General features: G+C 40.3%; 1 protein-coding gene across 4 annotated transcripts; it reads right to left on the bottom strand.

Annotated features, from left to right (window-relative positions):
- Positions 1 to 546: 546 nt before the first annotated feature.
- On the bottom strand, positions 547 to 24,418 carry map3k4 (mitogen-activated protein kinase kinase kinase 4). 4 transcript variants are annotated; one of them, XM_017309091.2, is made up of 26 exons: positions 23,985 to 24,418; positions 16,945 to 17,132; positions 15,479 to 16,860; positions 12,856 to 13,269; positions 12,536 to 12,693; positions 11,357 to 11,473; positions 11,155 to 11,254; positions 10,944 to 11,027; positions 10,590 to 10,859; positions 10,350 to 10,499; positions 10,054 to 10,215; positions 9,826 to 9,959; positions 8,744 to 8,822; positions 8,560 to 8,638; positions 7,436 to 7,538; positions 7,058 to 7,177; positions 5,515 to 5,615; positions 5,333 to 5,413; positions 5,064 to 5,249; positions 4,909 to 4,979; positions 4,693 to 4,809; positions 4,445 to 4,604; positions 4,190 to 4,312; positions 2,906 to 3,012; positions 2,305 to 2,484; positions 547 to 1,484 (listed from the first exon to the last, which is right to left on the bottom strand). In XM_017309091.2, exons 1-26 carry the CDS (start codon positions 24,014 to 24,016, stop codon positions 1,464 to 1,466), a joined length of 4,719 nt encoding a protein of 1,572 aa, XP_017164580.1. In that variant the 5' UTR covers positions 24,017 to 24,418; the 3' UTR covers positions 547 to 1,463. The 4 variants fall into 4 exon arrangements, with proteins under 4 accessions (XP_017164580.1, XP_008428101.1, XP_008428103.1 ...); XM_008429879.3 differs by having other exon boundaries at positions 15,479 to 16,863; positions 23,985 to 24,417; XM_008429881.3 differs by lacking the exon at positions 23,985 to 24,418 and adding an exon at positions 23,716 to 23,836 and having other exon boundaries at positions 15,479 to 16,863.
- Positions 24,419 to 27,038: the final 2,620 nt, after the last annotated feature.

The following is a 27,038-nucleotide window of genomic DNA, read 5'->3' as shown; positions in this document are numbered from 1 at the left end:
AACTACTTTTCCGATTAATCCTGTTCTTACCAAGCCTGTAGGATCAGGTGTTTGTCGCTGCAGGTTTGCAGTTGTGCCAACTCTCATGTTCAGATCTAGATTGAACAGCGCTCTGTAACCTCTGTAAGGTTTTCAAAGCATCGGATATTGCTTTACAACCCAACAATGACTTAAAACTTCCCACAATGTTGGCCCCCAACCTGCAGGAGTGTTTTTGTTTGTTCACTAATGTTTTCTAACCAACCACTGAGGTCCTTACAGGACAAATTGATTTATAGTTTAGTAACTAGCCAACTTCCAAGGAAAGTGAATTTGACTTGAAAACGATTTACAAATTAATTTCCTAGAACTTGTGTCACACAGGAAGATAATCGGTGGCAGACTTAATTTGTCATGTAAATAACTATACACTTCACTATAAAGCACTGCTCGAGGAGAAAAGTTTAAAGCATGCTTAAAGTGACGTTTGCACAACTTGGGAGTGTCTTTCAGGATTTGAGTTCGTTTAGATGGATTCATGCGACTGTCAAAAACACACAAGCGTGGTGAAGTTTAACTTTGTATTTTAGAACCATATCATAGTTTGTAGTAATAATGACTCCAATTCTGAGATGAAAAATTACTGAAAACAAAAACAATAATTGGTTTAATATTGTTTTTACATAGCAAACACTGTAGGAGCAGCAGAGGACAACAAGTTCTGGAGTATGTCAATGTGTGTGTATGCGTTGTGTTCAGCAGCAGGGAGGAATAGCCGGTCCTGTTTTCTCCTTTGAGTTGGCTACGCCACAGTCACACGGGCAGCTCATCACCAGTGACCAGTAGACTTGAACATTGCTCCAACTTGACAATTTCTCCTCAGCAAAAAGGCAAAGAAAACACACTAAATAATCCTTCTTATTGCCCAAACGTTCAGAATAAGTAATAAAAAATATTTAAATATTTGGATGGCATTCATTTAATAAAGGGAAACTATTGCCTTCTTTCATTCACAGAGGGCAGCCACATTTTTACTTTACAGTGACTCACTCAGGTTCCCTCCTTTTCTACTTGGCTTTCCCCTTGGATAAACAGTTTAAAAGTGCTATAGATGCGCCCCATCCTCCGTCCAATTTAAAATAAAAAAAGTATTCCTCATTGCCTTTTTATAGATGTCTTCAACAGTGAAATATATGTGGCAATTACTTTTAACTTTACAACATTTTTTTTATACATGAATTAAGGCCAATCCTATTCTTACAGTATGTACAGTACCACCACAAACCATGGCTACATAAAGACAATTATTTAATTCATAGATCCAGTTGTCCTCTGAAATGATAATGTGTTAGTTCCTCAGTTTAACTCGATGTGCCTTGAGCCATAACTCCCTCTTGCGTCCACAGTTTGTTTTTCTTTTGCCAAACAGCATGTACAGTAGTGCTTCAGTTTGTAAACGTGAAAAGCCAAAGAGAAGGTGCCGTTCACTCCTCATCTGTGCAAACCTGAAACGGATAAACAGGAGATCTTGTGAGGGCTGGCTGAAGACGGGCGAGTTTTTATTAGCATTTCAAACATTCAAACTGTTACACGTTTATTACACAGTGATTTTTTTTCTTAATTTTGATGATTATGGCTAGCAGCTAATGAAATCATACAAATTCTCTTTGAATGATATGTAAGGAATATTAAAAAATAAGTACCTATTAATACATGAATTTTATGGCCATACTATTATAAAAAGTAAGCTAAAATTTCAGCTTACATTTAGTCAGGTTACCATAGCTGTTTATGCTATGCTAGGTATGTTCAAACACTTTGTGTCTCTGCAAACGTTCTGCCAGAAATACAGATACCTGATTAATGACCTTGTGCTACTGCCGTGTTTGAAAATTTCATAAACCACATGGAGAATTTATGGTGTATTGACAAGAGCAAGATGACAGACAAGAGAACCAAGAAGGCAGACTAGCAGAACGCTGCTATTTAAGCAACTTGGACATCATAGCATCTCAGCAGACCCCCAAGGTTGATCACGTCGTCATGACTACAGTACTTACGGAAAAACGAGGGCAGACCGAGTACTGAGACTTTATTTTTAGCAGTACATGGAAATACTTTTCAGTAGACTCTCATTTCTGGATTATTGGTGTGATGTAATATTTTATCTTACACAGAAACTGAAATTTGGGTTTTCATGAGCTATAAGCCAATACCATCAGAAGTAAACACTTTAAGTAAACAATACTTTGAGTTTGAGTTTTATAAAAAAAAAAATAAAAGGTTGTAAAGGGAGCTTTGAAATTGAAAGGTAATCCGTTTTACCTTGACAAACGGGTGGTCAAGAAGCATGCTGGCTGTCCAGCGGCGTTTAGGTTCGCTCTCTAAGCAGTGACCCAGGAAGTCCTTCCCCTCCATGCTGAGCTTCTCAGGGATCGGTGGTTTGTGGCCCATGCCCACTTTGTACATGATCTGAAAGTTGTGCTCATACTCATGCCAGGGCCTCTGCAGATGCAAATAAATGTCAAAGTAAGTCATTTCTTTGCAGTATTATTTTAATTTTTTTTGTAAGTTTTGCTTTGTTGTTCAGGTGAACCTACTCTGGTGGGAAGTAAAAACAAAACACGTTTATGCCTGCAACTGAAAATAACTTTTTTTTTTTTTTTTACAGTTTCTGTTATTTAAAAAGCAGCTTTAACCCACAATCAGTTTTCACTGGAAACTTGTGGAACTTTTTTATAATTAAAAAAGTTGTGGAACTTTTTTTTTTTTTAAAAAACATTGAAAAAAATGTACCTGCACTAATTTATTGCAAGAAAGTATAGAGAGTCACAAAATAGTTTATTCAGATCTATTGTCAGTCTTGTTTTTATATAAAACAAACAAAGCTGTGATACTTCATGTGTAATGAAACATCCTTGCTTACCTTTCCAGTCACCATCTCAATCAGGACGCAGCCCAGGCTCCAGATATCTGCTGCTCGCCCATGACCTTCCCCCTTCGCTCTTGTGATAACTTCAGGTGCCATATATGCTAGAACATTTGAACACACAAAAGTGACAATATAAACCAAGACTGCATTAATGCAATGATGTTGGATAATTTGGTACAAATGGCAGCTTACCATTATTATTAAATGGATACATACAGCACAGTGTTGCAGTCTATAGAGGCAACATTTAATTTAGATATTTTTGGCTTGGCTTCCAGATAATGATGTTTTATCTTTTAAACTTCAATTGCTCTTGTATGACACTTTACCAATATTGCTCTTTTAAATCTTTTTTTAGAAATGGTGGATCCAGTGCAGTGATATATATGGTCTATGGTCATCTGCAGCTGACTTCTCTATTTTATAAAATAATCACAATAATCCAACCTACTGACAAGAAATGCATACATCAGTTCTTCTGTGTCCTGTTTTGGCAGGAACCCTGTCATTCTGACAAAGCTTTTAAGATGGCAGTAGTCATAGACTCAAGGTGGATGTTAACTTTATCATCATGATGACACCAAGGTTTCTAGCACGCTCTGTGGTTTTAAGCCTCGGCGAGTCTAGATGGTTACCCTTGCATTGTTCAAAAAACAATGACTGCATTAGACTGGGGGGAATTCTGACTTGTCCAAATATTATAAATGACAATTGCAATTGACACCAAATAAGTAACATAAATAGGGCATAGGTATATGTCCTCAGCATATATAACTCTGGGGGAAAAAAATAAAAATTAAGAGACATGTCTCCAAAATTCCAAGCTAAAATGCAGTATTTATTTCCAGAAAATGAGAAATTGTCAAAATAACGAAAAAGACCCAGTATTTTCAGACCTAAAATAATGCAAAGAAAATAAGTTCATATTCATTTAGAAACAACAGTAGCAATGTTTTAACTCAGGAAGAGTTCAGAAATCAATATTTGGTGGAATAACAATGAGGTTTACAATGGGGTTCAGTGCAGAAGTCTCTTAATTATTTCCAGAGCAGCATATGCTAAAAAATGTTGTAGTGCTCTATAATTTGTGCTAGTGGACATCTATAGATATTGCGGGGGGGAGGAGGAAAGTGGGCCTAGGATGGAGCCTTAAAGAATCTCAGTTGTGATATTTGTTTGCTGAGATTTAAAACTTCTAAAAATCTATTGTTGGTCTGCCAGGTAATATCTGGACCAATTCAACAGGTGTGCAAACTGAGATGAGACGCCATGTCTTACCGGCTGTTCCCAGTGTGCTGTTCACCTCTCCTGGCATGGTGTGAGTGTTGTTCCTTAACTTGACTGAGCAGCCGAAGTCACCCAGCTTAATCAAGCCCGACGATGTGAGGAAGATATTTGCTCCTGTCACAAAACCCCCCGCCAAAAAAAACAAAAACACAGATTAATAAGATGGTGGCTGGTGAGAAATTTTTCCACTTTTTCTTTGAAACACGTCACATGCAGAATAAGTATTTGCATAAATCCGACGCTGACCTTTGATATCACGGTGAACAATACCATGCTCGTGCAGAACATTTATGGCTGTAGTGATCTGTTTACTGTAAAGCCTGATCACGTGTTCCTGAAGCCCCAGTCTGGAAACTTCCTCCAGAGTTCCTTCATCGCAGTACTCCATGAAGATGTACATCTCCTCCTACAGGAAAAGCAAACACGAGTTCACGCCAACACGCTTCAGTCTGCAACACACACACACTGCCTTGAGCGTGTGGAAGGTTTCTTACTCGATGGAGCTCCACTCCAAAGTACCGCACAAGGTTTGGGTGTTTGATGCCTTCAAATATTTTCAGCTCATCAGCAGTCTCTTTGATGGTTTTGTGATCATTTGGCTGGAACCGTATCTATATTTAAAAATAAAATAATAAAAAAAAAAACACTTTGCCGTCTGCAGTTCTGTTTCTGTGTTCTTTAACATACTGAAGGTCATCTGTGCTACATACCTCCTTCATAGCCATTAGCTCTCCAGTGTCCACATTGATGCAGGTATACACCTTTCCATACTGACCTTCACCTGAGGTCCCATACAAAATTATGAAATTATTGTCTGCAGATGTACTATAATCATCACCAAAACAGCAGTCAAACACAGCCGTACCTATCTTGTTGCCTCTCTGCCACTTGAAAGTCACCTTCCTGAGCCCAACATGCATGCCGTCAGACTTTGGCGTGTGACACACTTGACCAATTATGTTCCGCTGCTTCATCACGGCATAGCGCTTCTCTTCAAATTTTCGAATGGAGCGACGGACGGCCTCCATTGGGCTCTGCCGCGCTGTCGCGTCTGCCACCACAAAAGGAGAGTCAGCAAAGCGGCCGTTATGTCTGAGCTAACGAATCAAACTGCTCTGAATGCAGCGAGCTCACCTTTGGATTGGCTGATGAGGGTGCGGAGCTCCCAGCTTCTGCGTGCGGAGCTGTTTGAATCAGCCTTTGGATATGAAGGTTCTGAAACAATCGAAACATTTATTTATTTTTTTTTTAAGTTATATAAGCAAGTTTAGGCGAGCAGGTGAATATCTGTCCTGCAGATCAGTGTGAGCTCCCACCTTCCTTATCCTCAGTGGGGCTCGAGTGGCGGCTCAGTGATTTGAAATTTAATTCTGCTGCAACTGTTGAAAGACGATCATTCTCATGGAAACTGGATACCCTGAGAACAATGAAGGAAAAGTTAGCAACACTTCTCTCCAAATACATACACACACACACTACTGCCCAGAACAGCAAATTTCAGTGAAAGGGTTTCTCACGAAAAAGAAAAAAAAAGACCTTATAAGCAGTTACAATATAATGCACTAGGGGGCTTCTTGGAATTCAATAACTGTGGAAATGTGCACCTTATAAAAACCTGTAAAACCCATTCACCTTTCAATATAGGCCATCTAACATTTTAAAACCATGGTTAATCTGACAAAAACAGTATTTGATCCTTTGTCATAATTTCTCATGCATAATGTCAGAAAACCATGTAATTGCGAAACAATTACTAAAAATTTCAATGACCTCGTCGTTTATGATTAATCCACGTTTTACGTATTAAGCAGAATTTTTACAAGCGTTTAGATAAATGAAAAACAGAAAAACAAAACCCACAAGCAGCTGAGCATGCATTGGAGACAGTCACAAGGTTAGACAGCGGGAGCAAAAGACTGTAGTTATCATCCCACTCACCAATAAGCCATAACCAAATTTAAGCAGAAGTCACTATAAAGCAGAATATTATCTTACTTACTTACTGCAGTAAGATATTATTCATTTTCATTCCACGCACAACAATCAGTCTTCACATGACCAGCCGTCAGGATTTGTCTAATCAATTTTTGGGAGATTTGCAAAATTTTTGGATAAACTTTAATGGCTGAAAAGGTGAAAAAACATTATATTCTTAGATTGTATGAAATTCTTAGAGAACACCATTAAGTTCCATGCATGCGTGTCTTTCAGCACACAAATATAAAACCGAACCATGCCATAGTCATAAAAACTAATTTATGCAAAGACATCTGTGGTTCATCTGGGCTACGAGAGAGAGATCGAGACTTTCAGCAGATAAGACGGCTGAACACATTACAGTGTTCAGTCTTTTGGGAATCGTAGGTAGGCTACATTTCCTAAGGGCGACACATAGAGTCATTTTCTGTTGATGCTTACTATAAAAATTGCTAATTTATACCAGATGCTAAAGTCAATTTAAAAACATGTTTTGTTTCTCGATATTAATGAAACCTGTTTCGCAAGAATGCCTTGCGGAGAAGCAGCATCTAGTCGTCTCTGCTGCTAGAATAAATTAATTAATGACCGCTTGTGGCAAGAGGGAGAAAAAGAAAAAATTTACGTTTTTTTTTTTTTTTTGGTAACTTGAGGTCAAGGCTGTATAAATATCGGATATTGGCCACAAAATCTGTGGGACGTTTTTCATCACAAAAAAAAAAATAAAAATTTAGTGCCACGGATCCATCCTTAGAATCAAAATCAAAACATGAGACATGAGACAGTTCCTCCATCGGTGAGGAGAACCTGTACAACGGTTTCGGTTTGACACTGCAACGCTCACGGTGTTATTCGGGTGGGGGGCGGGGGGGTCAAGGCTACCTGACATCACTGGGGCTGCTGCTGGGTTTCATGGGGCTGTGCTCCCCTGAGCCCTGAGGGATGGGCCGAGGGCCGTTGGGAACCAGCTGGTTCCGCAGATCGCAGGGAAGGCTTCGAGAGCTGTGTGGCGAAAAACACAAACTGAGGAGCGCTGCCTTGGGAGGGGTAGGCAGTTTTGTTTGAGGATGTTTGCTGATGTACACGTGTGTGTGAGACTGGTTGTGGAACAGACTCACTCACACTTTAAATGTATGGAAAAATGAAAGAAAAAGCAGACAGTGTCTAGAAAATGCAAAGAGCTGCTCAGCTATAAGAACTTAAGAAGCAGAGCCATGCACACCAAACCAAATAATAACAACCTAAACTGTGGTGACCTACTTGAAACTTTCAGCGCTGGGGATAAACAAGTTGGGGTTTGGTGGGTCACTGTGGCAGCGGACTGGAGCAGGAACCTTTACAGGCCGAGGACTATTCCTGGGTGCTGGGTGGGGGGAAAAAAAATCATATTAAAAATCACATTTCATACAAGAAAGAAAATCTTGAATTCTTTATAGATTAACAATTTTAATGAAAATTTAACAGGCTTGATCAATGACGTCAGTGGGACTTAACTTACAGACGAAGCCAAAGGTTTACCAAAAAAAACAAAAACAAAACTATGTTATGTGACAAAAACCAGCAAGGGGAAAAAAAAAATCTTAGAAAAACATGCAACAATGTCAATTTTTTTATGAGTCCAGAGTTATTCATCAGACTGCTTTCTTCTTCAAAACAAAGAATACAGATGCACCTTTGTAGTCAACAGCATAAATGCTACATATGCAATCAAATAGTTAGCTGCCTGGAAAAAACAAAATGACAAAACATTACATTTTAAATAGCTAAAATATGTTTACTCAGTCGTGCATCATAGAGCAGAGCTGAATGTAATGACAAAGTTTAAGCTTAAGGACCTAAATATCTTTTGAAAATTAATCACTTTTTTATATATACAGAAATATTAATACCAAAGGTAATCTTCATCTCATTTGTTTAAAAACAGCTATACTATTACAATTCTTGGCTGCCATTACTATTCAGTCGGTTATTTAACTTTGTAATAGAAAAGACAGAAAAAAGTGACTTCAGAAAGACAAATGGCATGTCAACATCTACTGCAGTGTGTTGACAGAAAAATATGAGATCACCCAAAATTCTTAAAACAAATGCCTGCACAATTCAGATTGTAACCGTGGCTGGAAAGAGAGCCAATGTGGGATGTCAATAAGATGCTGAGCCGAGGGAACGGTCAGCTAAAAATAACAGAAAAGGTTAGAAAACTCTCTCACAGTAAAGTAGCTTAGAGGGCAGAAAGCACACAGTTTCTTTATAGTTTAGTTACAATTACTGTAAATAAATCAAAACTTTGGTTATTTATCTTCCTATGGCAATAAACTTGCAGTATAAAAGAAACTAAAAAGCTATCTTAAACCGACATCTCATATGACAAGGGAGCATCTTACCAAAGTACAGGCCAGTAACGGGGCTGTGAGGCTTTCCAATCACGTGTCCAATACATTCATTCATCAAAGCTTGCAAGCTCTGCAGAAAGAGCTTTGAATTAATACAACTGTCCAATCTAAGGACAACTTCAGGACAAATAGAAGATAAAACAAAAAGGCGAAGAAGAGAATCGGGTAATCTCACCAGGAAGTCATCTTCTGGTAAAGCCGATATGAAACCAGGTTCAATCGCCTGAAGAAAGTCAAAACCTTGAGTCGCCCACCTGTAGAAGAAAGAGCATGTGTGAAGATTTGCAACAACACATTTTTGGGTTTTTGTTTGATCTGTAAGTGAACAATTGCTCTATTAATTATGTCACAAATATACAAGATGACAGATGTGGGTTCTGCATGTTTTTATTTGTAGGCAACGTTAGGAAATATAAAATAAATCCACCTGAAGTAGGAAATAAAACCTATATAAGAGGGTAAACTAAAAAGCAGTTCTTTGATGTTTATTTTTTTATTTTTTGGCAAGAGGTTGCAGTAAAAGGAGCATATTAATACAGGATTGATGTATTAATGTTGTTTTCAACAAACAACAATCGGAAACAACTGACGCCTGCTCGTTACCAGTAGTAACAGGAAACAGGAAGTTCGTCAAGCGTTCAAAGAAGGATTTAATAATAATATCTGACATTACTAAAAAAAATAGTTTAGCAGGAATAGTCTAATTAACACTGTGAATGTAACTTTTTGCAGCACAGACTAACAAGTGACAATATCAAAATAAATAGTAAGTTTGTATTATCCAAGAGCTTTTTATATTAAAGGTAAAACTCTGTGTTTTTAATAGCTTTCATATCAAAGTGAGTAAACAAAACACGAGCCAGAACTCGGCTCCTACCAAAACCACCTGGATCCTCTGAGCCTGGTTTAGCAAGGGACCCAGCTTGGAGGAAAAATAAACAAACAAAAAAAAGCAGCACACTTTGAACTCTTACATATAAACTCTTATATATACTGCTCAAAAAAAATAAAGGGAACACTTAAGTGCTCACTTAAGTGTTTAAGTATTCCCTTTATTTTTTTGAGCAGTGTAGTTTAACTCGTGAGCATTTTTCCTCCTGAAGTAATTTTAAGGACAAGAAGAGAAAGATATTATATCTCGCTCTTTAAGAGTGATTTTCTAGATGCAGAGAAAGTGCTTTGATTCCCATGAACATTTGAATCCTGCTCATAATTACTTAAGTTCAACATATCTGGGTCTCTACCATAGAGCCTCACCTGGGCTTGGTGCCTCTCCCACTCTCACATTTGGTCAGGACATAGTTCATCCATTTGCGTGCAAAAGCTATGTACCGCTCCCCAATCCTCTGTCGGAACTCTCCTGACATGAGACGGACCACCTCCTTGTGGTACTGTTTTTAAAAAAATGTAAACGAATAAAGCAAAGACTTGGACATTCAGGCTTTTTCTAAGCATGTCGACTGTCAGAGTGGTCTTTGTTCTCACCTCAAAGGCAAAATTGTAGCCCTGTATCATTGCTTCCCTGTAGTACTGATGCAGAGTGGCTGACTCGGATTCCTCCACCTCGGCCTCAATCTCTGTGGTGAACATGTACTCCACTCGGTCGATGGCTGTGCTTATTTTGATGCATAGCTGCAGGGCTTTGTTCTGTAAGGAGGGTTTAAGATGGATGAATGGAAATTTGGGGTAAATCAAAACAGCTACAGTAAAGAAAAAGATGTGAAAGTAGGTAGACGTTGATGCACGGCTGTCTCTGCAACTACAAGGAGGATATGCGATACCTTGAGATCTTCCAGAGCGCTGGCAATGAGAGGCTGGCTGGACGTTTGCTCCCGGCTAAGGGTCAGCACATCCTCCATGGACTGCTGGAAAGCCTTCCGCTGGGCCACCAGGTGAGCCGACTGCATCACAATCAACAGCAAGTTCTCAACCTGAAAACATTGTAAAAAGGGGAGGAAAACCATGTGAACGCCACACGCGCAAACACCCACGCAAATATCTAGTCAGAATTTCTTCAATACCTTCATAGCTCTAAGAGTGTCAACGGCCTCCATTTGTGGGACCAGTTTGAGGAGGTTGCCATCCCACCGCGCCCACTCGGGATCTGTAGCAGAGTCCCCCGCTACGTGTTTGCTCATGAGCAGGTAGGCATCATCCTCGGCCATCTCGTCGGGCTCTTTGGAACAGTCCTTGCCAGCGGCAGCATTGAGGAGCTGCAGGATGAGAGGCCGCTGATCCTTCAAGCCACAAGGCACGAAAACCTGGAGCTCTTCCAAGCCTGGAATCTGAATCTGAGATGGAAACAAAGAGGTAAGCGTTGAGGACGAAGGGAACAAAATGATATGTGGGAAATGAGCAAAAAAGAGCAAGCCCACCTTGACATAGTTTTTCTTTTTTAGTGCCTCGAGAAGACAAGGCACCCCACTGGTGATGCTAAAATCTGCAGCAACTTCCAGATCCTGTACAGTAACAGAGAAAAAAAAAAAAAAAGTTCAAGTTATTTAGTCAAATACAGAACAGAAGCAAGCACATACAAACTAAAAAGCTAGATTTATTGTAAAATATTTTATTTCTGGTGATTCTCACCTTGCGGAGCATTTTGGCAAAACCCAGGGCCTTGGACGCCCGTTCCCTGGCCTCGTGGAACAACTCTTTTAAAGAACGGCTGGTTTCAATAACTGAGCGCCTGACGAAAAAAAAAAAAAAAAGCAATGGGAGAAAAATAAACTAAAGAAAATGTCATTTTTCAAAAATACTTTTAAATATGATTGTGATCCCCCAGCTCAACCTGATCTCATCTGAGGCCGTGCTGTCATCTGCACTTTCCCAGAATTCATTGCCACTTTTCTGCAAACCAGCATCAAGAAACTCTCCAGTGGATTCCAGCAGCATCCCAGCAATGTTGCTGCAAAGACAATAACAGTCCTATTATTAAATGGGGTGATGGGCTCCTCCAAACAACTCTTTATTTGATGTCAATTATGTTTTCTAATATACTTGTATTCCTACCTTCCCAACTTTCCCCACACAGTCTATTTTTACTGCCACAAACAATGTATTTTATTTTCCAATAAAATGCATAGTCGAGAAAAGGGAGAAAAATTTGACCTTTTTCTCTCATTTTATTTTTAGGCACTCTACTATCTAAAAATATTTTTGCTGCATTTGCAGTAGGTGTTTCCCTACATCTGTGCGGAAGATGCTGGGGAAGACGTTCAGGGTGAAGCATTACGTTGTGTTGGTGTTTCAGATAAAATCCTAATAAAATACGGTAACTGTAAAAAAACACTTAAAAAGGCACAAATTGCTGACTAAAACAAGAAGTTGTTTGTTTTTAATTTAAAAGGTTTATACTTATTTTTAATTTCAAATTGACATTCTTTTAAAGACTCAAATATTGTGATTTTGTTTGATTTCAGTGCCATTTTCTAAAGATATAGTTAATATTGGTACTCTGACAATCTTATAGTGAAATGGAAGAAGCATTCTCTTTAATGACCAGCAGGGGGTGTTGATAAAAAAAGGTAGTGATTTATCTCAGAAAATGATCTTGTTACTTCAATTATTTCTAATTTCAAACACATTTAATCACTATTTTGACAATATGCTTAGTGAATATGTGCTACTACTTCTCTGTTGACTTGATGCCATCAAACAAAACATCTTTTTTAATTATTCATTTGTATCCTATTCTGCTGCTTCTGATTTCATTTGAAGAAACCAGTAGACAGAAAACGTCTCAAACGAAAACCCTCGTGAAGGACAGCAAAGTCGGTTCTCATTACTGTCGCTGCTTGAATAAAACATCGCCGAGCTTAGCAGAGCAACTGGATGTACTCTTGTTTCCGCTGGCAAGGACTGTTCCAAAGTGGAATGTGTATTATACAGTTTCGAATGTTGACGCATATTCTGGTGCCGTAAAATGACTGATTAAGCTTAAACCTGAGCACATTTAACCTGAACTCACCAGAAAAGTTCCCCGGACTGCGCCTCGCCTCCTCGGATGTAAGGAGTGATGACCTTTGTGAATTGCCATTCCTCCTCTAACAGGTTCTTTAAGCTGTGAGAGGCCTGAGGCAGCTGCTGCAGCATCCTGATCCAACTGCGCATATATTCAAAATAAACCTGCAGAAACAACAGACGGCACACAGCCACACGGTTCATACTTATGCAACACTACCGACAGAGTTTTCAATGTGTTTTTTTTTTAACAGGAATTACACATTTAAAGTAAATCCTCCACTAAACCTTACGTCAAGGGAAGGAAAAATTTGAAGAAATACATACGACCAACATCTTGTGCAGATCTTCTTCAAAGTCGTCTATATTGGCATTCGTTTGCAGGCCTTGACCATCGTTTACAACGCCGCGCAGCATAAACTGATAATACTGCTTCATCAGAAGGCCTCCTTTCAGAACCTCCTTGCACTCTCGCACCAGCTGCTTGATGCTGAGCAGTGAGGGGTCTCCGGCGGGCCTCTGTTCCAGTCGCAGTTTAAGGCATTCGTGAATGACATTGAGGAGGACTCTGCACAGCACGAGGAACGCCGGTCGGAAGGATGGGAGATCCATGTCCCGCAGGTCCTCCCAGGACACCTGGTCAGCGCCGAGCTCCGGATCAGTCTGACTGGAGCAGGATATGTGGCGGGAAAGCTCCGGCAGGTAATCGCTGTACATCATGGGGTCTGGGAGGTCTGCAAACTGCATGCGGAAGGCACACAGGGGAAAAAAATAGTTATTAAACCCCTCGACTCCACAACATGTTTGTACAATATGGCTCTTCTGTCTGATAAACGTCATTCAGAACTGCGTTCTTGCGGATAAACATTCAAAGGAAACAATCATCTTAACCATCTCACATCTTAACCTTCAGCTTTCAGATAAGGTGATACTTCGCTCCAATTAAGATCATAACGTATGTTACTTTGCTCATCCACTTATTTGCTGAGAAAACTGCATGTAGCTGAAGAGGCTAATTCAGACTGTATCATTTCCAAAAGTGAACACAAAAAGTTCATCAGCTTTCCAAGAAGTGCAGTTTATGAAAATGTTTTATTTTTAAACCAAGATAATAATTAATCTGGCACAGTGTTATGGATATTGTTTAGAGCTGAGAAAGACATCGGATTGAAATTGTCACTGCAATCACAACTGCAAAGAACTGCTAAATGTGATATTTGGACAGCTATAAAATTGCAGACAAAATGCATGAAAAAATTTGGCCACACAGATTAATTTTACTAGGGCTGTTGTAAATGAGTATTTTAGTAATCGAGTAATCTATAGATTTTTCTTACGATTAATCAAGTAATCGGATGAAAACAATTATGAAATAAAATATTGGTAAATCTTCCATAACACCAGTGTTACTATCGGATATCAACATCAGTCTATTTTTTCCACATTTGAGCTTCCCTACCAGTTACTTTTTTGTAGACCGGGGCAGCAATACGGGATATTTACGGCTCCTCCGTTCAGAAACTCATCTACCAGCCATGTTCCGCCTCCCGTTTGATCAGACCGGGATAATATAAGTTTATTGTGCGGTTCGTCCGTAAAGCTGCTCTTACCCTGTAAGCATCAACCCTCAGCCGCCCGCCGTGTTCAGTCTCTCCGCTCACCTGTATAAATCCTCCTCAGCTTCTTCCCACCGTTCAACCAGCAGCTCCAGAGCAGAAAGGTTGCCAAACTCCCGGCATCGCGCCGGTCATTTTAAGGATGTTTATTGGTCCCACAAAAACGATGAAAACCCGGAATTATCACCAATCAGTAAAATCCCCGCGGGCCGAACTTGAAGATTGGACGTTATGCCACTAACACGTAGCTTCCGTCAACAACTCAGAGGCGGAAGTCAGAGCTCCGCTCAATGTAAATAATGTTCCGGCTGAAACACGGTGCGCTAAATGATAAAACATGAATTAACGAAGCTTCGAGGCAGGTCAAATTTCCTCGAGGAATTTTAATAATCGAGATACTCGAATCACTCGAGGAATCGTTTCAGCCCTAAATTTTACTGTCCTGTATGACAGAGGAGCACTGATCGATTGGTCAGGTGATAAATGGGCCTCAACGTCCTTAATTCTAGGTGATCGGCCGATACATACCTATGAAACTGACCTTATTTACCTGTGAAAAGATCTGAAAATCATGACAAATTAATCTATATAAGTTAGTATTGTTTTATGGGAATTGCTCAGTGTTTTTCAAAAGAATAAAATTTGGAACATCATAGATGTATGTGACCTTAACACCTTACAGGGTCAGTTTAAATTAAACAAAACAAAACAAGAAAGACATTGGTGATCAGCCAAAAAAATTGCAATCGGTGCAACCCTAAATATCTTAGTAACCAAGATCAAAAAGCTCAAACGGAATGGTAGAAAAGTGCATTAATTGTAATCAAAATCCCCAGTGCAATATTTAACAATATTGTAAAGTTCTTCTAAAACTGTGCAGTCTCAATAGCAAATTTGAAGTTTGATTCTGAAATGATTATGCAAGTTTACTAACTTACAAACTAAATAGCCAGTCTAACCCCGACCCTTTTCAATGAGTTTTGTTTAAATGTACAGAGATCAAGCAAAACACCAAACATTGACTTACATCTAAATGAATTAATTTAGTATTTCATCCTCTTGAAAGTCAGACTAGCTCACAAAATCAAGAAATTAACTTGTTACAAATGCTCCTGATCTCAGCTTGGTAAACTTTTAAAGCAGACCATTCCTGGCAATTTCTCCACCACTAGGGACAAGATCAAAAGGCTGACGAAGTACAGGATAACAGATCTGCACAGGTTACATAGTTGGCAACTACATAACCTGCACAGGTTATATAGTTGGCAATAAAAGTGGAAAAATAAAAGTGGAAAATGTTTTTCTGTGAAGTGAAAGACGTTTGACGGCCTTACCTCCAGTGCAGGAGTGTGTCGAAGCAGCGCCGCTCTCGCCCTCTGGAGAGAGCGGTCCATCAGTTTGTGCAGCCGAAGTATCAGTTTACGCAGTCCCATCTGTTTCAGAGCCTTATCCACAAATGGCCTGTAAATAGCTGTGGGGCAAAACACATCACCTCCAGCAGCCGCTTCTGCACTTCCAGAAATGGCGGCCGGGAGGAACTCCTCCTCTGACAAGAGGCGGGAAAATTTAGGCGTCAAGATGGGAGACAGTTCTTCATCTACAAGATTTTCAACTTCCATGTCAGGCTCTCCATCCTCAACGTCACTTTCGGGAGTAAAAGTGGCCGTGGAGTCGTTCTCCTCGTCTTCCTCGTTCTCCTCTTCATTTCCACGGGAGCAGCGAGGTGACGGTATCTCGAAGACGGGCCACCCGATACGCGACAGGTCGTGGAGGCCCAACACCGTGGCCATGACTCGCAGCTTCTGGTTGAGGTCCTGGGTGATGTTGAGCCAGAGACAGAGCGCCTGCACTCTGCCTTGGAAATCTCGAGCTGCGTATTTTTCGTAGTCCTTCTGAAGAGCCTGCAACGAGGGGTACAAAGCTTCAACGGACTCCAAGAGTTCCATAACCTTCTTGACCTGCTCAAAGGCCAGCCGCTGGCGTTGAAGGTGCTCCCTGCAGTCGGCACCGGAGCCCAGAGGCTCAGCGGCGTTCATTGCGGACGAGGGGCAGGCACTGAAGCCCCAGGTGTCTACTCCACAGTGGTTGGTCTCCGCTACAGCAAATGATTTCTCCTCAGTCAAACAGAGTTCCTGGATTATTTGCGACTCCGAACACTGAGCTCCTTTCAGACTGTCATAGTTGACCTTAAAGTGCAGCACTTTGTTGATGATTTCTGGGATAGCTTTGCGTTCAGTGAAGAGAAAAAGATCCTGGTCACTGGTAGAACGCCTTTCATGCCACGCCTGCAGCTCCAACCAAATGACCTCGTTGTTGTGCCCCATGAAGGCCATGTTCTCCAAGCCCCTTTGCTCCTTCTCCTTCCTCTTAGAGGACATAGACGTGAGCTTGAGCAGCAGGCGCAGAGTTTCAAAGAACTTGAGGCGGTCAGCAGGACAGTCCGTCCTGGATGTTTGCCGGTGGGTCCGTATATGAGGCATAGTAACGGGCATCTTACAACTGCTGCAGCCCAGGCTCAAGTAATGTTTCCGTGGATCCATGCTGAAATTGCCTGACTTTCCGAGTGGATCTAGCATGAAAGAATCTTCAAATGTCTTCTTGTGGTCTCTCTCTGTAGAGCGAAGTGTGGCCCTCTGCTTTTTGCCCTGCTTAAAGCTGACCTCCTCAGTAGTCTCAACTGGCTTGGAACCCTCAGTCTGGACAGATGTGCCAAGATCTGCTGGATTTCAAAGCAAAAGCCAAAGTCAGGACAGTGGAGGAGTTTTCTACAATCTTTGACAATATCAGCTTAGAAACCTACCTTTGTTTGGAGATCGTCCAGCACCTCTGGACTGGCCACTCCTTTGTTTGCCAAACATGCGTTTCATCTGACGTTGGGTATAAGGAGGAGATGTGCCATAAAGGCTTTCGTCTTCCTCGCTATGAAAGTCAGAGGAGTCATCAACCTCAGAGTTCTGTTGGGACGCATTTTCCGTCGACTTGGCCTGTCTGTGAGGACAACATGGAAGAGGGAAATGCAAATTATCTGGGCATAAGTTTGGAGTTTTATATTTACAGAATCAAAAATAAATTGGAGGAGATGCTAAAGTAAGTGTTCGCCAGTCAAATCGAAAGCAAAGCTTTAGGGATCAAAAAGAGCAAACCGTCTTGAGTAGGTTGCACCGTGCACAGTAAACCTCCTCTAAATCAAGGCAGACATGTTGGCTCAATAATAACTACACTGGATCTTTGCCAGCAACCAAAAGTAAGTAGAGTCTGGCAACTTTCTAAATGTATAGCAGTCATCTGAGACTGAAGACGTTCAGATAGGATAATAACCTATGGTGAAATTGGCAGCTCAAGTAGCTGAATATTATCATCATTAACTCTGCCTGCTATGTCAGCAAGTTTTCCAAGGACATTCAGTCAATTCTGGTAACAACACTGTTTTAAAAATGTATAAACTTGGAAGTGGTGAATTGTGATGAAGTTTAACCATCTAGGTCACAAATATTGAGATGGGTGTGATTCTACTCAACATAAAATATACAGTTTTTTTTGTTTTTTAAATAAGAAGAGCTGGCTGCAGAAAGAAGTCAAGGAACATTGCCTGTTCGGCTTCCTTTTGGGAACCAAGAACAAATGGCACGCTTTCCCAGATTACAATGTCAAGAGCTTTGTCCCCCAATGTTTTTCTTAAGCGTTTTTAATAGGATTAGAAAGAAAGGCCGGAGAGCTTGACCATTCCCCCCCTCCCAAAAAGAAATCCAAGAAAGAAACAGATGAAGAGTTGAATGAAAATGGGTTACATCTATGCCAATCCCCATGACTCCCGTCATTAATCATCTAACCGAGAAGCATTCCCCAACACGTGCCTGTTAACATCTGTGTAGTGGAAACATAAAGGCGAAAGGCTGGATCCCTTCCCCTGGGGAGAGAGGTGGTTAAAGGGAGGCGAGGGGGGTAATCCGGATATCAGTCGCTGAAGCTTTTTGAGGAGGCGAAGAGGGAACATCCAGATTCTATTGCCCATCTGCCCCAAAACAGAATATGTCAGACGAACACACAATGAGCCTGCAGGCAGCTGTAGACTGACATGCAGGGTAGACGGACACCTGCTGCCAAATCTCAATGTGCAAGTTTAGATGTACCAACTACCTTAGTGGCGATCAAGAGATTAAACGCAGATGGAAAAGTTTGAAGATTTTAAAAGTAATACTAGTAATCAAGAGATAGATCCTGCCAGGGTAGTAATTTTAGAGGTTTTGTCCTTTTTTGTTGAAAATGTTTGCATTTGTGCAAACATGGGATACATTCTGGACCCAGGACTGAGAGCTGTCCAGTCACAGCCTATAAAGCGGAAAAGAAATCACAATATCATATCACATTTTTTTTTCTTACAATAAAATCAAATTTTTCTCATGATTTACCTACTTCCAAGCCCCAAGCTGTTATGCCAAACTAAACATATTTTTAAATTTTAAATAAGAAATGCCAGTGAACAGGAACAAAACACAAGCATGATATTATCTGCCATGTTAATATAATATGTTTATTTTATAATCGTTTTTTCTCAGTTATCAAGTATTAAATGATGTAATATATAGATACTAGAGATGTGCCGATCGATCGGCCACCGATCATAATCGGCCGATTTGCCATGAAAAAGTGTATCGCTGCAACACGCAAACTTCCCCATTCACTCAGTGCGTTATAGTTCCACATCGCTTAGGATTTGTTGCTGCGTGCTTGTGCAGTGTGAAGGAAAAAGGAGACCAGCTGCACAGGCAGGTTGCGAAATGAGATGCAGGTGATCGGTGTGTGTGATTGGCAACAAGAGACCGTGATTGGCGATCACCGATCATACATTTTTTCACGGAAATTGGCCGATTATGATCGGTGGCCGATCGATCGGCACACCTCTAATTAAAACTTTCGCTGTCCTAACATGAGACAGATAATCTCTGACAAAATAATCGATCTCCTCCCTGCTCTGCATAATTACTCTGCTAAGTCAGCCACTCAGAACTAGCAGAAATCGGATGGATAGCGCATAACTATACATACATAAATAATTTCTTGTCATCCATATATAATAATCAAGTTTATATTTGCTGTAACTGCATATACCTTCTCCAAAATCTGAGATGTTGTATATGTCTTTATGCCACCTGCCCTTTTTCCTGTGGACAAAAAAATGCCCTTCTGAAATCTGTTTTTTTTTAATACATAGTGTATTGTGTGTGGCCCAAGACAGCATATGGTGTCTTGATTTGAAATAGGGATATATATATGTTCAAGCTGCCTGTGGAAAAAAATCTCACACTCTGGTTTCATGTGCAACACAAGGTGTCCTTGTTTTCAACTTGAGCATCTGCCCCCCAAAATGTCTGCGCCATAAGGAAAGACACAAGTGGGCCAAGTAATCCATTGTGTGTCAGAGCAAATCCCACTTAAAGCAGGAAAATCACCTTAGACAAAAAAAACTTGGATAGAACCGTCGCCCTGCAATACTGCAACTACGTATTTTACAAACCTGTTGAGCAAGTAAACATTTGCCGTGTCTGTCACAGTGATGTCACAATACTAATTAGGCAATGTAAACAGTGAATAGATATGCAACACCGCTCGGAGTCTGAAGATAAAAATAGTCCGTGCATACGAGAGAGTATTAAACCGAGTTTTAAAAAGAGATGCTTGTCGCAGAAGAGCATGACTAAATCACTCAGGAATGAAATAAGAACCAGTGACGCCATCACGGCTAGTTGTTTGTTAGGTTACCATGGGACATTTCAAGCACACAGTGTGCAGCTTCATCAAAAGGATGAGAAAACATTTTTCAGATATTTTTAAAAAGTAATATTTCTCTAAACCCACGCACAAACTGCACAGAGAAAGTTCCAGGGCCTTTGTGTCCTGCAGTTCACCACAGCCACACTATGGTCCTCAAGCTGCTCCCTGCTGGCTGCCACTAGTGAATTATCACTGCAGATGGTGTCTGGCTGCTCTCAATGGCTCATCTGATGCCTCATTGGGAGCCCAATAAAGGCCAGAGGAATGCTCGTGCCCCCGAGCAGAAGCACTAAGTGAATAATAAACAGCACAAAATCGAAAGTCTTTTCTGAATAGCGACAGAAGCGACGATACCGAAGGCTGCCAGAGTCAGGGGGGGCTGACCTTTGACACCAACCATCCACCCTATTGTACAGACAGGGGGACTCTATTGTGTTGATGTGACACGTGGCCCGTGAGGCCCACAGCTGAATGCCACACAGCTGGTTAGTGAGCACACTTGCTTACAATGACCAAACTAAAGGGGATTTTTTCTTTTTTTTCAGGGAGAGGAAGAGGAGGAAAAGGTGGCTGGAGTTTTGTAAGAGCACACTTTGCTCTAATTAGGTCAAGCATGCATAGCTGAAGCTCTGCAGGCTGAGCACACTTTGATTACCCCCCACTGCAAAAAATAAAAAATAAAAGCATGCATCCACTAGCTACTGCTTTCAGCCCCGGTTAACTGCTGGTGTTGTGCCAAAAAATAATAAGGAAGAAAAAGTGTGTGCACTCGTAATCTCTTCCATATGGAGGTGTACCCTCATGCATTTTGCAGCATGAATCACTGACCCCGTTTGCACAAAGTGTGATTAGAGGGCAGAGAGAAGCACGGATCAGTCCTCGGATCAGAGTTCGTCAGGATTCACAAACAATGAGCACAACGTACTTGACCACACCCATTCGCTGGAACAGAGCGACACTGCCAGGATTGGACCTCCCAGTCTCTCCAGCATGCAACTGTGCAGAATATGCTGTTTACATGCAACAGAGCAGAGATTCTTCTGCACCATATCACGTCTAATGCATAGATAAATTACAGAGCAACTAAAGTAGAAAATAAACTGCTGCAATGTCGCAGTGGAGGCCAGGACTAATGACTCCACTTCCCATGGCATAAATAAGGAGACTTTTTGCAAACTGTGTTGTTAACAGAATGAGTCATTGATTTCTATCCATCTTCTGCAACTTGCATCAGACAATGCAGCCATCTCTCCTCCACCTTTTAAACTCATTATGAGACTGTGCCATCATGAGCAGCACGTACAGCTTTCACTTTCATTTGCAGGCATGTGTTTTGCAAAGAAATGTAAAATAAATAAAAAAAAAATTTCAAGACAAATCCAAGATTTGCATCTTTGCATCAGCTAGCCAAGTTTTTAAACACAGGGATACTATTGTCACAGAGGAAATGACAGATTATAGAGACAGAAGGTGAGATAATCATTATTTTTTTCTCTAAAAAAGCAGGTGTGTGGGCAAAGATAAGATGCAGCTAGGAAGCATTAGAGGAGCATCCATCTGCATTCTGCAGCCTGCACCAACAGCAAATGTAGACATTAATGCGTTCTACCCAAAGAGAGAGGCTCTGGGGCTCCAGGCAGCAATCTGCAGCACACAGTGCACCACATCCTGAAATCTCTGGAATGCCTGTGAGCCACAATGTCTTCAGACTTACTGAGAATGAGGCATTATTGACAAAGGACCTCTGTACTTGCAGAGATAGAGATAGCCTTCAATTGCAAAGTGAGCACATAACTCATCTTTCCTCAACATAGCTGCGAGTTTGAGCTGAGCTGCCACGCTCGACAAGTGGCGCAAAATAAAATTGAGTTTCGCGCGAGTGCACGCAGGGGAACCGTTTCAGCCTTCAAATGCAGTTTATTTGCGGAACTCTGCGTAAAAGAGTAGAAGTGTTGGTTCATTGCAAAGACTGTGTGTCTTCACTTTCCAACAGAAGCAGAGGATAAACATGCACCAATCGATCGTCCAGGGGTTCTGAATACGCCAGTTTTCTTCTAATCATCAGGCCAAATGCTAAAAACACAGATTTTTTTTATTTATTTGTGGTCATTAAAAGCATTAAAACTAAAAACTACAAACAATTTCAGTCAAAACTAACTGAAATCATGCCTTTTGATTAGATATGCATTGATTAGCTTTCTCTGTGTAGATGCCAATCTTCTGGCCATCTTCTGATTTGGTATTCTAAAGATTACAACATTGTTCCCAGTTATGAATTGAATAAAACATATTTGATGTTTGTCTACGGAGTTTATGGCCAAAAATAGTGGGAGTTGCTTTTAATAATCATTTGAGCGTTTAATAAACATGACAAAATATATATAATTGTTCAGTATAGGATGACCCAACCACTAATCTGAATAAATCAAAGGGAAAATAGTCGTTTCCAATCCCCAGTTGGTGGACTGGTGGATCTCTACTGTTTCAATTTCAAAGCAATTAGAAAAGAGACAATGCAGAGTTGCAACTAAAGGAAAGAAATGTTAGCTCCCACAGATTTACTTTGACTGCAGAGCCTTGCAAATAAACTCTTTTAAACTTGAAATGGCATCTTCCTTCCTACCCATAGATATGTGCATCTATTATTTTTGTTTTGTTTTGGCGTTAAGACTTCAATGAAAAAACAACATGTTTAAGGATATATCCTGTGCATGAATGGAGATGCATTTTGTTTTTCATTCATTTTAGCTTAAATAAAACATGTTCCCGCTATCAAAGCACATAGCAAAAAGAAAGAAAAACAATCAGCGTGTCAGATCTCAAAAACTGAAGTTGGAGTCAAAAATCATGATCTCTAACGGGAACGGGGTATCAAATGGTGCACAGACTAAACCTGATTTTGAAATAAAAGCAAATGCATTGAAAGTGGGTCACAATTATAGCTATTATTTTTCATGCAATTGTAGTGGACAGCAAAAGCATCAACATGGCCAGCATTGCACAATCACTGAAGCTGTTTGTGTATTCACTTCGACTAAGTGGCCGCAGGAGGCAATAACAACTGGCCTGTGCTCAATCATTACTGAAATAGATCACTAAAAATGCTCTGTTTATTTACTCAAAACTGAGATTGTGGCAAATGACAAGACTTGATTCTGCATGACAAATATCCTCGAAGTTGCTTTCTGTGCAAACAAACGACTGCTTGTCAGGAGAAGGGAGGAGAGGGGAAGACATAACAGCGGATTCCTGAGTATCTGTTGGGGAAAACACGCAGCAGCATTTCCTTAAAGAGATTTGCATTCATGGCAAACGTTTAAAAACAACTGTAATTGTTCACCGGCGAGCATGCAGAAATGTTGATCGGAATCATGCGGGGTGCTTAAAAATAATAATAATAATAAAAAAACATTCGTGTCTGCAAAAGTCAATAACAATTGCATAAACTATGCGAATAAATGTGACGCAGTCCAAAAGGGATATCTATGCACAAACCGTGCAGGAAAGATGCGAAAAGTCTGGATTAACAGCAACAGTGGGAGCAACATGCTAGCTGAAGTCAGCAAAGTTTGTGGGTAGCGATTATGATGAATTACAAAGTCTGGGAAGCTAGAGTAACAACTAAAGCGTCTCAAAATTCACCTTATGAACACATTTTAACCAAATCTTACAACCCGAGTTCTGTCTATGTGTGCAGATCAACTCGCGGGTGAACAATAAACTGTCAAGCTACATGAAGATGTTAGCTAGCTGCTCCCTGACATGTCGCTTCACAATTCCCCCCCCTCCCCGGTGTTACCTTTATCGCTCGCAGAGCATCCCCCCTCTTCGCTGTGGACACCAATAATCCGCAGAGGTTCGGGTATCCGCATAAATGTAGCAAGCCCCCACCCCCCTAAAAAAAAGTTTACAACTCCTCTGTTGCAAATGCAATAACTTGCACACTATTTGACAGGAAGTCGATTTCTGATGGTGTACGCGAGCGCTCCCATAGAGCTTAAACGCGGCTCCCTATTTGGCAAGGCGAGCTACTGCTGGTGAAGAGTCTGTTCAACAAATCCAACATACCTGCTCGGTTTGTGGCGATCCGGAGGCTCCATAGCAAACAAGTGGCTTCTTGCTCCTACCCGTGCATGGGCCACACCATCTCTGATTGGTATCTGACACACTTTGCACCGATCGATCTTTGCACTGGAGGTGGATTTTAGTCTCTTTAAATCACTTTCTATCCGCCGGCACGAGAGACTCTCGCTTGTGCGTATGCTGTCGCCATCTTTCCAACGTTCATTGAGGAGGAGCGCCACAGCCTTTCACGACTACGGCAACCCGGATAGGTCATTTCTGCTGTCATATCAACTGAGACGGGGAACTTGTTATTATCGTCAGAGTAGAGTCACTATGAATCAGTTGTCGTTTGGTCACTATTTGACCAGTAAAGATGAGTAGTCATACTTGGGATGATTTCCTGATTTCTCTATATGAACTGGAGCTGAGATTTTTATACGAATAAATGAAATGGAAATGCTCTTGAACTTTTCACATTTTGAAACATAACAAAAACAAATTAATGCATAATTAATTCGAAGGAAAATTATACATTACTTACACGTTTTCAAAAAAAATAAAAATCAGACTTTGTGATGCGGATGCCTTGATATCCTTACAAAACCCAGTAAATTGGTAATCCGCCAATTTACTGTAATTTTAATCTCAGTATCAACGTTTTCCGTGCAGGACTCAAATGTTTGTTAGAGAACCTTTCTGAGCAACAAGCATCATGAAGAACAAGGAACATGTGGAGAGCCCCATTTTTATGGAAATGGCTCTCCATAGTCAGGTGAGGTAATGTTCTTACAAAACTATAAATAACTGTTCACTTAATTAATATGGCCCTTATAAAAAGTGAGAGAATTGTTGAAAGAAAACCAGAAGAGTTCCCCTCTGCAGTTTACAGCAAGACATGTAGGGGGCACAATAAACAAAACTAAGTTGTTCTGGTCAGAGGGGACAAATATTGAAATCTTTGACTTAAATGCAAAATGCTAGTTGCCTAAAAACAAACATGCTGAATATATAATCCTCATTACAAACCTTGTGTCAGCATCATGCTGTGGAGACACTTTTTTTGGTTTTGGACAAATGATTGATGACAAAATGATGATGCTAAATGCAGGTCAGTTGGTTTGCAATGAGAAATCAGACAGAATCCAGAAACTGTAGTGCTCTGGGGGGGGGTTTTCTTTATGCAGTACTTCAAACATTTCATTCCAGTTCACAACAAGACATGCATTCAAACAACAGGAGGGAGAGTCCTCACTTCGAGGAAATGCTTGGGAAAAAAAATTACAGTGTCAAGGACAAGTTATAAACCGTATCAGTTAAGACACTGAACACATTGAGCAATATATATATATATATTTAAACCTTATTAAGAAATAGAAGCAGTCAGTCAAAACTCTAATCTGTTGTTCTGTTGCAGTCTAATCTGTTGTTCTTGTAGCGCTGCACTCATTCTTCTGGAGAATGATTGGACACACTAATGCAAATATGAAGCTTCATAATATGACATTTGTGAGTTATTAATGAAGAGCAATAAGAACTAAATTCACCCATTTTGGTATAGAAAAAAAAAAGCAATTTGTGGCAAATCCTGTACTTTTAATGCAGCCTGCCAGATATAGGTGGAATGTTCAAAAACACAAATGTTGCATTTTTATGGTTTTTGGGGTTATCTTGTGTAAAATAAAGGACAGTTTTAATTTGCAAAACTTTACATAAAATTAATTGTTAATAATCTGCAACTCATCACTTTAGATGTGACAGAGATGGCGTTTAGATGGTACTCTTACCAGCATTACCTTAGTATCCCCTCAAAAAGCTATTTGCCCGACCTTTCTACTTTTTTCAAACTATTTTACACCCAAATACTCTGCAGATTGTTAGACTACAGCAAGTTCAGGTGAATAACTATACGGATGAATGAAATGCTGGGTGAGGTTGTCCTATATTAGAAAAAGTTGTCTTTCACTGCTAAAGAGAGAATAGACACTTAAGCCAGCACCCTTGCAGGGAGGTCTGACAGGTTTTGTGGAAATAGGCATAATTCTTGCAACAACAACAACAACAAAAAATCAAGATTGTCTGCATTGTTTTGCAATATGGTAAAGGCCTAAAGCATACAGAGTTTGAGCAGGTTACCTCCCTCCATATATTGAAGTTCAGCCAGGTTTAACAGTCTTTGTGAGTCTGCAAAAGTAGTCTGAAGCTTTGTTTTTTTGCACATGAAAAAGTAATACCAATACAACTGTTTAATGTGGTGTCAACAATAAACAATGAACCATGTTCACACTCCAAAAAGATACATGTTAGGTTGATTAGACACTCTTAGTTGCTCTTAGTTGTGTGTGCTCATGACTGCACACAGATAGGCGACTATGTTAAACAATGCTTCTCACCTGTTCACTGCTGGACACAGGTACCAGCCAGGTCACCAAGACCTGGTATGGTTTAGCCAGGAGAACAGCAATTCCTCAATAAGTATTACAAGATCAAACACTGCTCAGATGACAAAGAATATAGAGTAAAAGACCAAAATAGTAAAAAAGTGATGCTCTGACATACCAGAGCATCTGATTGAAAACATGTCCAAACGATGCCTCCAAATTCCATGACAGACTGATGTCAATTATTTTTTAAATTAGTATCAGAAAAACAAATGGCAGGAAATGTTAGTGTGGAGTCAGACAATGTTTTCTAAAAAGGTTTAATTTAGGCATATTACCATAGAATGTGTCAAGGTACGTGAGCAGGAAAAATAAACTGTCTGGTTCTGATTTGCATTGCATAAGATTTATTCAACTGGTTTAACTGATAAAATTTGAAAGTATTTGTGAATTTAGCTTGGAGGAGTATAAATGTAGTGTGTTATCATCCTTTCCACTGTTGAATCAGCTGCAGAAGCTGTTGCTACAATAGCACATTCTTCAGAAATAGCACAAGAATCAAATGTGAAGCTGAAATCTAGCTAACATGTCCACCTCTGGTCACTTGTTAGTGGTAAATAGACCTGCATCCACATAACATTGGGATGTGGAGTGTTATGCAATGCTAGGAATTTATCTA

This window comes from Poecilia reticulata, chromosome 15, assembly GCF_904066995.2.
Source record: "Poecilia reticulata chromosome 15, P_reticulata-male-v2, whole genome shotgun sequence".
Lineage (NCBI taxonomy): Eukaryota > Metazoa > Chordata > Actinopteri > Cyprinodontiformes > Poeciliidae > Poecilia > Poecilia reticulata.
Note: the sequence above shows the minus strand (reverse complement) of the source record. Positions and strands in the feature narration are given on the sequence as shown.